This window comes from Lactuca saligna, chromosome 5 (assembly GCF_052625555.1).
Source record: "Lactuca saligna cultivar CGN05327 chromosome 5, ASM5262555v1, whole genome shotgun sequence".
Taxonomy (NCBI): Eukaryota; Viridiplantae; Streptophyta; class Magnoliopsida; order Asterales; family Asteraceae; genus Lactuca; species Lactuca saligna.
This window is the reverse complement of record NC_136421.1, coordinates 256,411,910-256,423,703: the sequence shown is the minus strand read 5'-3', so window position 1 is coordinate 256,423,703 and position 11,794 is coordinate 256,411,910. Positions and strand designations below refer to the sequence as shown.

General features: G+C 31.7%; 1 protein-coding gene across 1 annotated transcript; it reads left to right on the top strand.

Moving 5' to 3' along the window:
- Nucleotides 1–2,993: 2,993 nt before the first annotated feature.
- Nucleotides 2,994–10,094, top strand: LOC145047459 (uncharacterized). The gene is made up of 2 exons (XM_078995729.1): nt 2,994–4,150; nt 9,560–10,094. Exons 1-2 carry the CDS (start codon nt 3,053–3,055, stop codon nt 9,947–9,949), a joined length of 1,488 nt encoding a protein of 495 aa, XP_078851855.1. The 5' UTR covers nt 2,994–3,052; the 3' UTR covers nt 9,950–10,094.
- The last annotated feature ends 1,700 nt before the right edge of the window (nt 10,095–11,794 follow it).

The following is an 11,794-nucleotide window of genomic DNA, read 5'->3' as shown; positions in this document are numbered from 1 at the left end:
CCCCCCCCCCCTAAAAATATTAAAAGCATTGAAAATGTAGGGGTATGAACTCACATTGTATATGCGTTTGAGTTTGGGATAACAAAGCGGGATCCTCGAGTTGTTGTACGAGTGAATGACATTACCCTATAATAATTATATTCGACATCGTATTTAAATTAATAAGTATATTAATTTAAATAATGTGTTAAATAATAAAAATTAATTATAGGGAAGACTTACAATTAAATTGGAAATTAATTGAAATGTTGGAAATGTGGAAATGGAGTTTTTGGATGGAAAATAAGGGTTTTCGGTTGGAGGGAATGGGGTTTACTGTTGGATCTTAAATACTTATAAAGATTTGAAGATGACTTTGAATGTTCTTGATAGGAAATATGAAGATTTGAAGATTCTGGTGAAATCATATAAAGATTTGAAGGTTCATGGGTGAATACTGAGAGGATTTTGAGAGAGTTCACGGATGCAAATGAGATAAATGAAAGTGTTTACGCCGAGAACACTTATATTTAAGGGGTGTTTACGGATTGCGATTGGGCCATGACTTAGGTTTTCGGATCCTAATGGGCTCCTTATTGAGTTTTCACCCCAAAAGTCAACCAAGGAAGGGGTGTTCACGGTTGTTGGTCAATGTGTAAAGTGTTTTCAGATTTGATGCTTTTAGAAGGGTGTTTTCGGATTTGTTTTAGACCCTTAATGGTGTTTATGGTTTTACCTTGATTCATTAAGGTGTTTACAGTTTGGGTTTTGGGTTTTGAATCCCAAAAGCGTAAACACTTCCTACCCAATTTAAACCTTTCATTTATTTAAGTATAACCCCTTAACTTTGAATTAATATAAGTTTGATTTGTTTAGGAATAATTTTATGTTATGTATGAAGTTTATACTACCTTATTCCAACATGTTTCCTCAATAATCTTGCATATATGTTAAAGGATCACACTTGTAGTTTAGAATTTTATTAAAAAGAAATAACGGGTTGTCACAATATACACAATCATTCATTTTTTTTATAGCAACGGATTCTATGTTTTTTAAATTTTATATAAAAATATATTTATTTTATGTCATTTTGGATCATTATGTTTAACTGATATTAACCATTAACCGACTAAACCAATACTAATCTCTACCCGGTGCCAATTAAAATACATTAACCAATTATAATGGTTATTATTCTGTTTTGTCAAATGACCGAACCAAACTTCCCATACTCATACTCTCATCCAACCTTCATACTTTACATGGTAACAACCATCACCTAGCACAAATTCATAGAGAGTGAAAAGTAAACTTTGAATGATATTTTAAATAGATAATTTGTATTCACAGGTTTTTTATTTAAACCATCATTCATGGTTCACTTTTTATTCTTAATGGATTTGTGTTAGTTGACAGTTGTTACCAGGTAAGTTACGAAGATTTGATGATAGTTAAGTTAAAAAATATAATAAGAATACCATAGAGAGTTTAAAAGTATCAACGAATAATTTAAGAGTATTTAATCCATATTTTCTTTCCAAAAATTAAGAAGTATTTCATTTATTTCTTTTCCATATCATATTCATCCCCGAAGAGCCACCATGAGGACTGTATTCCGGATCCTATATGCATCGTATTTAAAAATACGTAAGTTACCATCTTTTATATTTTACTTATAAAACCTATTCTTTTATTATATATTTAGTCAACAGAAAGAATTATTAACAAACAAAAAGAATATTTAATTTATAGAGATTTGGAGCCTTTTTTAATTAGCTTGCTTCAACTTAAAAAAGAATCCTAAAATTGCGAGAGTTCTTGCATACGTTATGCCAACCCTTCGCAAGTAATTTACAACCCTCCCTTATAATTAATGCATGCACATATTTTGGATTTTATTTTCAAATATCCAGAGTGAAAAATCTTTGCAATATATAATATACTTTTTTCATGTAATATTTTTTTCTCCTTATTTCAATAAAAGAATAAATTTATTTTTATTTTGATATTTATCATGTTATTAGGCATTTTAATTAATATTATATCACTTGTCAACCTATTGATTTTCTTTTTCAAAATTCAAAATTTAAAATTTTCACTCTAATTGTATTAAATTAATAACATTTGAATAAAAATCAAAATAAAATTAATACAGATTATAAGGTTATGTATTTACTTAAATCAACGATTATAATTTTATATAATTAAAAAATATCTCTTAATTAAAAAATTATTTAAAATAATTGATTAATAATCTTGAATTTGTATTATAAAAATGTAATTAATTTTGTAATGATTGCTCACACGGATTATAAATTAATATTATATATTCAATAAATCAAATTAGAAAGATACCCTTCATCATCGTCTCAGAACTATACTACTACACGTTTGTATCTCAAACAATGTCATAACTAATTTCATTTTAGTCTTAACTTTTGTATCTCAAACAATGTTATAACTAATTTTATTTTAGTCCTAGATTTTTGTTTTGATTTACAATTTAAAACCTTTTATTTTTAAACGGCATAAAAACCCATTATATATATATATATATATATATATATATATATATATATATATATATATATATATATATATATATATATATATATATATATATATATATATATATATATATATATATATATTAGTTAACCATTCGAATCATTGTACGTAAAGCGGTAAAGGTGTGGAAATTATGAGGGTGGCTTCATATGGTAATGGAATTGTACCTTTTCCCACATTTTGTTATATTTGTATTTCTTGTATAATGCTTTTATGCCTAAATACCCAACAACTTGTTGGTCAAAAACTACTCAAAAACCACAATGAGCACGATTATTAAAGAAATTAAAAAAGTAAATAATATTTCAAAACATTTCTTAACTATAAATTATAAATAAAAAAATGATTTTTTTAACAAGTTGATAGCATTAAAACACTTCTACTTCTCTTCTTTATATATAAAAACACTTCTTTTGCAATCCATTGTGAATGAAATTATTTTATTAAATATTTTTCTATTTCCTTAAATTCTAATTGCAAACTCATACTCAATCTCCTTACAATGACCGCAGTGCCCTCTCCCCATCAAAATTCCACCACCCCAAACATAGAAATGCCATACCACCACAAACAGTCACCACGCGCCACCGCCGTCGCCCCCAGCTGCTCATCTTTCTTCTCGCCAAAACTCTCTGTCTACCTTTGCTCAATCTGCGTTACCCTTTTCGTCGTCTTCCACATTCAAATCCTCCAAACTCCATTACCATCTTCACCCAACACCCTTGCCTTCCTCCATAACTGGCAAGAAAAACTGACAACCAACGACGACTCTCCTTCATCATGCGCTCCAGATCTCGAATCCATGGGCGATAAGCTTCGAGAATCCGTTACTTTCCTTCCATTGAAAGACCTCCGGTTCTCAAACGCCGCCCTCGTGGGCCACACATGGTTCATGAGCTCGCTCTACGACACACATGAAGAAGGTGAAGTCCAATACCAACAATTCCCTTCAAAGTCATCCGATGGCCGGATTCTCTGCATCAAAGGTCACGACAATCACGACGGATCATGGAACTACTATGCACTAGCATACCCTGGATTCCTACCCAAAAACGCCACCCTCGTCACCGGCCGGACGTTCGTATCCTACAACCACTACGATTTCAGTAACATCTGGCACGGATTATCTTCCCTTTTCCCGTTCGTTGCGTGGCATCTGAAAAACGATTGCGCATTGCCCAGTCGGTGGATTTTATATCACTGGGGTGAGGTTCGGACTGGAATGAGCCCGTGGTTGAATACGCTTATGGATGCGACGTTCGGTGGGGAAATGAACATTGAGAAGTTCGATGACGGCGGCGACGAGCAGTCGACGTTTTGTTATGAGGAGGCGGTGGTGATGAGGCATAACGAAGGAGGGATGTCGAGGGAGAGGAGGATGGAGGTTTATGATCTGATTCGATGCAAGGCGAGGATGATGTGTGGTGCTGAAGTGGATCGTACCGACGGCGAGATTGGGTTGACGTTGTTGATGAGGACAGGGCCGAGATCGTTTAGAAATGAGACGGCGGTGGTGGAGATTTTCAAAAGGGAGTGTGAGAAGGTGGAGAACTGCCGTTTGAGGGTGGCGTATTCCAGTAATCTTACCATCTGTGAACAGGTTAGTATAAAATGTCTATTTTAATTAACCTCAGAAAAATGATTATCGATTACATGAATATTTGTTAGCGAAAAATACAATTCGAAATTTTAAAACAAAAAGCACGTTAACAAAAAGCACATTGTTAGAAATATATGACATGCAGCAAGATATAACGTCGTCCACCTTAGTCAAAATTTTTTTTTTGAAGGGTTTCACTATTACAAATAAAACTATTACAAATAAAGATTATCTTCCACATTACAAATAAAGATTATCTTCGATGACAGTTTTTGTAATCCGTCACTAAATAGATTTCACCGGCAGAATTACACTAGATTTATACTTATTAGGACTTTACAATAGATTTCCAACAGCGGTGGTTTCCGACGGATTTTAAGGATATAAAGATTTGCACATAATAATTGATAGTAGTGAATTTTTTTTTTCCAACCAAACATAATATAAAACCAAAAAAATTTTCATTATGTCTAATAAAAAAACAATTCATTACATAAAAAGTTAAAAACATAACAACGATATATTACAATTTGAATTTATACTCTTTGTGTCGTTATCTTTTAAAACCGCTCAATTACTTTTTCATTTTCAACTTTCACAAGTGTTTCGGTCTCAACATAGTAAAATAACATGTTTTTCAAAAAATCATAGTCAATTTTGTTACACAAGTCGGTTTTCAAGAGCTTCATCTTCGAAAAACATCTTTCTACACTTACAGTCATTTTGGGTAATATCAAAGTAAACCAAACGATAAGACCGGTGTTTCCGCGTACTAACCATCAAACGAGAAAGTTCGAAAATTCCTTTCAAACTAGTGAAGCGCTCATCTTTGATCGAAGAGTAATAAAATATTTCAAGTTGTCCTTCAAGGTTTATCGAATATGAATCATCAAAATCATACTTGTACAATTTACCCAACTTCAACAACTTTGATTTGTCAAATTGTGAAAATGAATCACAATGGCTCAAAGCACCCATGTATTCTAGTAGTTGGATGGTTGTTTTACTAAATCGGTCACAATATTTTGTTATTTACATATCCACCACCGTGTTGAAGATTTCAACCTCAAAATGAAATATATTAATCTTTGTGGTCTTATAGTTTCTCGCACCAATATACAATTTTTCCATATCCAAAGTATCAATAATGTGTGTTAGACATAAAAAGGATACATTTGGCAAAATGCTAGCAAACCCTATGTTTCTTAAGGATTTCATTGCCTCCGCTATCTCTCAAACCATCGAAGACGCTTCTAAAATTTCTAGTTCTATTTTTGAAGTTGCTTTGATAATGCACCTCTTGGACATTAGTTCAAAACCACCCCTACCATATCGAGACACCTATTGTGTTCCTCCTTGTATATAACACCTTCACACAAAAGTTTTTTTTTTATCGCCATTTCACACAATTTACTCTAGAAAATACCTACCACTCTAGTATTTTACCTTCCGAAACACTTAGTTATTTTAATTTAAAACAATATTAACATAGAGAGAAAGAAAACAAAACAATGAAAAAGAGAAATTGTTTTGAGGTTCTTTAGTCACTCCACAATCAATAAACGTCATATAGGCTTAATATAAGGTGGTGTTCATAGATTATAACACCCTCCACGTTAGCATAACACATGGTGTATTAGCACCACACTTTATAGCATATTACTTTAGATATATCACATTAGTTTTTTGCAATTATCTAATATTATTAAAATAACAACATTCTTATAATCCATTGATACATCAACAAATAAATTATAATTGTTAACGAATATAATAATTGTACTATATATATATATATATATATATATATATATATATATATATATATATATATATAATCACTTAAATAGTTTATATATTTGGTCATAATCACATACTTTCCTTATGTTTCAAAAAATAATAGTATTAGTTCTTAGCAATGTTCCAAATAACGTTAGGCGTGACTTGGAGACAATATCAAGCCTCAGGCTTTACAAGTCATGGTATGTCATGTCGTTTGTAAGGTGTGACTTAGGGAAACAATTTTGTATATAATTAATGATTCTTTCTCTCTCTCTCTGTCTGTCTGTCTCCCTCTCCCTCTCTCTCTCTCTCTATATATATATATATATATATATATGTGTGTGTGTGTGTGTGTGTATGCATTATACTATAATTTACTTTTATATACATATACGATTAAGACGATATGTTGTTAAAACGTGAAGACATATACAAGCCATGACGTGCTATGAAGAAGCCATGACGAGTTTTTTAGAACCTTGGCTCTTAATCTATATAAGAAAACTACTTTACCATTTGTAATATATATTTTACCTAATTTACAGTTACAAATAATATAAAACTAAAAAAGGGCCCATCTCATCCTACCCATCCTACAAAAGACTACTGGATTTAGGTTGTCGATGAGTGAGTGTTGGAGGAGAAATAGATAGAAGGAGGCAGTGGTATGTATGGTCGGACCCGATGAATTAAATATTTTCAAAGGCCCAATATGAACCAGAAAAAAAAAGATCCTTATCGTGATTATACGTTTTTACTTTTAAATAAATATATATAATAAAAAAAATTAAGCTCTGTGCAGCTGCCCACTTTGCTCACTTTAACGCCTCCATGGTGGTATGAATCATGGCAATAGTAGGAACGCAGAGTAAAAAGGACAACTATTTGGACATATAGACGATATGTTGAGTTGGATGTGTGAGAATTTCAAAAGTTTCTATTACAATTAATAAGTAATAGAAAATAATATATAAAATAAAGGTTAAAACAGTCTTTTCAAATGAAAAATTAAATATCTTTATACTTTCTTCTTAATTATATTTCTATCCGTTTGAATGATGACAATGTCAAAAAATATAATTAATTTTATCAAAATATGAGATTTGCTATTATTTCACATTGGTATGAAGATAAGTAGTAAAAAAATGTAGAAGAATATTTAATTTCTCTTTTAAAATAAATCAAGAACCAAAACCATTGTTGTCACCATGTTATTTTATGTAATTGGAACTAACATGTGAGTTAAGGGGCTTAATAATTTGTACTATAATATATGTACGGGTTTGTGCAGAGTGCACGCAAGTATAAGATCGAATTAGAAGTCGATTCGACGACAAGTCGGGGGTCCAGGGCAGCATCTAGGGTTTCAAAAGGGGCAACGCCCCTTTAGCGGGGTCTAGGGGTAGCACCCCTAGGGGGTTTAAGGGGCAGAGCCCCTGGTTAGGGTCCCGTTGGGTTTGGGGCAGCGCCCCAAAAGGTCTCCGAATTTTACATATGGGACCATAGTGGGAAAATCGAATTATTAAGGTGATTATGGTAAAAACTAACGAAATTCATTAGTTTTGAAAACCCTTGATTTCCTCATTAAATTCTGGATTTCCTAACTTGCTTCTAAAGCAACCAATGACGGTTAACCCTAAGAGGCAAACCCTAAATCCGTTTATTATATAAACGACTCTTCTCTTTGAGAAGAAATACGCAATCATTAGCTCTCTTTTATTCAGACGAAGATAGAATCATTTTAGCAATTTAGCTTACGATTTTTTGTCCCTAGATTCGTAAGTGTCATTTTAAATTATCCTAGGCTGAATTTCTTGCAACTCAGGAATATGATAGAAATATCAGTTTGGAAAGTATTTACACGATCCAAAAGGTATTCGAATCTCCAACATAAACCCTAATACTTCCAACAGCCACAACGTTTTTGAAACTATAACCACAGATCAATTTTCAAAAGTTGGATCAACATACAATATACATGGGAAATTCTATATGCACCCCAAGAAAAGAAGATGGACCATTTATTTAATCTACTTATACTTATATTGTAGTTTTATGTTTATCTGAAAAGTTAACAAATGAAGGTATTGATAAATATTATAGTTTTATATTTATCTATCGTATCTATAAATAAAAAATTACAATAATAATTCCAAACATAAATCTGGATTTCACCACAATCTCCATCTTGTTGCCTATATATCTCGTTGCTTACACAAATCTACATTCCACAAAAAAAAAAAAAAAAAAAAAAAATCAAGAATAATTTTTTTCTATCAAAAAATATATTGTTTAGGTCGCAGAAGATATCACTACTCTGTAGAGAGGATATTGTAGATTCAGGTACCATATTGCATGCAAACTAAGCAAATTTGTGAAAAAAATCCCCAAAATTCGACAGTTAGCATGAACATGCAGTATGAAATTCGAGTCCTCACTATGGACTCTTTGGTCATTTTTGTAAACCGTCTTTTTTTTTTTTTTTTTTGGCACTACAGTAAGTATTTTGGTTATATTTGAAATTTTATGTTTTAGATAAGCATTTATATACCGTATTGTATCATCCGCATTGTACTTTAATATAAAGTTATTATTTATACAAAAGGGTTTAGGTGCGGTGGAAAATTGTTATCTCCAAGTAGTTAAAACTTCAAGTTACATTGTGAATAAAATTAATAAATTTAAGAGTAGGTAGTGGGTGTATGTGTGTAAACGGTTTAATTTTTTTTTTTTTTCCTATTTGTCTAGATAAAAGTTTTAATATTTAAATAAAAAACTTTGATTAATATATTCCTAACATTATAATGTCCGTGATTATATTTTAGAAACAACATAATTGAGTAAAAGTAAAAAAAAAAATGATATATAAGATTATACATTTATACGTGAGTTAATTCGCGATTTATAGATATCTTTCCTTATTTATTTTTGAACGGCAAAAAACTATATATAAAAATCCAACAAGCATATGTTGGTTTTTATCTAATAATTAAAATATATAATTAATAATGTAAAATAAATATTGTAAATATACCTTTGATTGTATTTGAAGGAATAACAGAATTTACCAGTCATTATTTTAATTTAAATTAATTAAGCTTACTTCAAAAAGGGTTCGTCAATGAAGACTTATCATTTTCAACCCGGTAATATTCATCCACTAAAACTATCTCGTTTTAAGAAAAAAAAAAACCCAATTGTTTATTCTAAATTGTTACAAATTTCAACATTTTTTATAGATAACTTTACCAAGAAGCACTTTGACATGTATTTATTACTCCTAAATATCGGGATAAATACAAAATTGACAAAATGATTTTTAAACTTTAGCATAAATCATCTCACATTTTTGTATTTATCGAAATAAAATAACCATAAATTCAAATCTGAAAATATGTATGCTTAGATTTTAGAAATAGAAAAACCAGATAATTGCACTATATTCACGAAGCCAATTTGTTATTTTATAACTATCTCCAGATATTTGTATGTTTAGATTTTAGAAATAGAAAAACTTGGATAATTGCATTATATTCAGGAAGACATTGTTATTTTATAACTATCTCTAGATATTTTATAAATTTGTGTATAAAATATCTAATCTTTGGTTTTGAACGAATAATACAGATAAAATTGATGGGATTAACAGACATATTAGTTTCTCCACACGGAGCACAGCTAACTAACATCTTCCTAATGGATAGAAACAGTAGTGTGATGGAGTTTTACCCAAAAGGTTGGCTCAAATTAGCCGGTGTCGGTCAATTTGTCTACAAATGGCTAGCCAGTTGGTCTGGAATGAAATATGAAGGGGCATGGCGGGACACAGATGGCGAACATTGTCCCTACCCTGATGATGATCGTCGTTGTATGTCCATCTATAAGAATGGTAGAATTGGATACAACTCAACTTATTTTCGTGAATGGACTTCCAAGGTTCTTAATGAAGTTAAAATGAGGAAATTTGAAGAGGCCTCAAAAGGAAGCATAATTCGTACCAAGTGTGCTTGTAGCTAATATGTACAATTTTCAATACATAAATTTTAAGTTCTTTTAACATTATTGTTTTGAATTTGAGCATTCATGCTTTGAGGAAAGTGTATGCTATTTTCAAAAAACTTAGTGATATGATTTTAATGGCGCAGGAAGATTTGGTTAGTAAACAAAGTATCGTATCACATGAATTCATATATTAATTTCGAAAAAAACTAACATTATGCAGCTTAAATTACTGAAATATCAATGGAATGATTACATATGAAAAAGAGTTTATGTTTTGCAAAGTTGTTCCATGAATTGATTCATGTGCCATGCGTTTGTTGTGAAAGCCAATTGCAATAATACATTCACAAGCTACGGGGTACTCTATGCAAGAGTTGAGTCCAACATTTACGAAATTATTATGAAACATGGAGGTAGTGGATATCAATGATTATTATTTTTTTTTTTAATTTTTTTTTTAAATTTTAAAAAATTTTTTTTTTTTAATTTTTTTATCATTGAATATTCAAGTCGACAAATTGGATAAGAGAGCTTGGGTGAGAAAGTTGGGTGCTTATGTATGATATCTGTATTAATTTCTAATTTCTTTCAATTAGGAGGCAAACTTATAGCATCTAGATGTGTTTTCTATTAGCTACATGTGGGAAATGCTTATTATGATTTTGCTAGCTACGTGAGGTTGTTGTAAGGATAACCAACTTTGGTTTTCGTTGAGGGATAATCACATGTATGGATAACCAACTTTGATTTTTGTACACATTTAATCACTAAACTTATTTTTGTGTTTAATATACCATTGAATTTGTTGAAACTGTCCAAAAAAAATACCATTATGACTGGGTACAGTAGGTTTTGCCTGTGTAAATTGTTTTTTCCGACCAAAACATGATTTTTCCGGTGAAACATCTCAAAACTACGATCCAAAAATTTCGTTTTAAATCATTAATAAAACCATAGTAATCAAATCATCACATAAAATCATAAGTCATTGTTTCTCAAAACATCATAATCATCTAATAAATATATCAGAGTAAAAACATCCAAGACTAAACAAATGGTGTGTGCACTGCAGTCACCCTGAGTTCTTTCCCTTGCTACTGGAAGTAGCTGAAACCAAAACTGAAAACTATAAGCATGAAGTTTAGTGAGTCTCCCCAAACTACCACATACCATACACATAATTATATAATTACATAATAACATAACATTGAGCCTTGCCCGCTACATCGAGCACCCCCCCACCCCCCCCCCCCCCCCCCCCCCGCGTATCTAACCGAAGCCTGGTATCGGGCCCTGCTCGACATCGGACCGAAATCCGGCATCATGCCCCGCCCAGCATTGAGCAAAGCTAGGTATACATATAAACATATCAACAAATACACATAAATAATCACATAACATACACATATAAACATTCCTCGAACCCCGACCCACATTGGACTGAGATCCGGAAACATATAAACATTCCTCAGGCTTACCCCGACATCGAAACGAAAGTCCGGAAACACATAAAACAAGCACATGCAATAATCACGAAGACATCAAGCATACAAACATTTCTCAGGCTTTCCCAACATCAGACTGAAGTCCAGAAACACATATACAACTACATCGGGCACTGTCCGACATCAGACCTTAGTCCGAAATATGCTAACATACATAAACGGGCTGACATTGGTGCCTTCGACCCGTTCCTATTGGAGGAAAACTCACCTCAGAAAGCTGTTTGTGGAATCTCTCGGCAAGGAATCTCTAACGGATGCTCCAACAACTCCCCGACTATCATCATCACAACAACACTTAGTCAAAATCCCATAATCCTTCTTAGGGTAAAATGACCATTTTACCCCTGGTCTAATT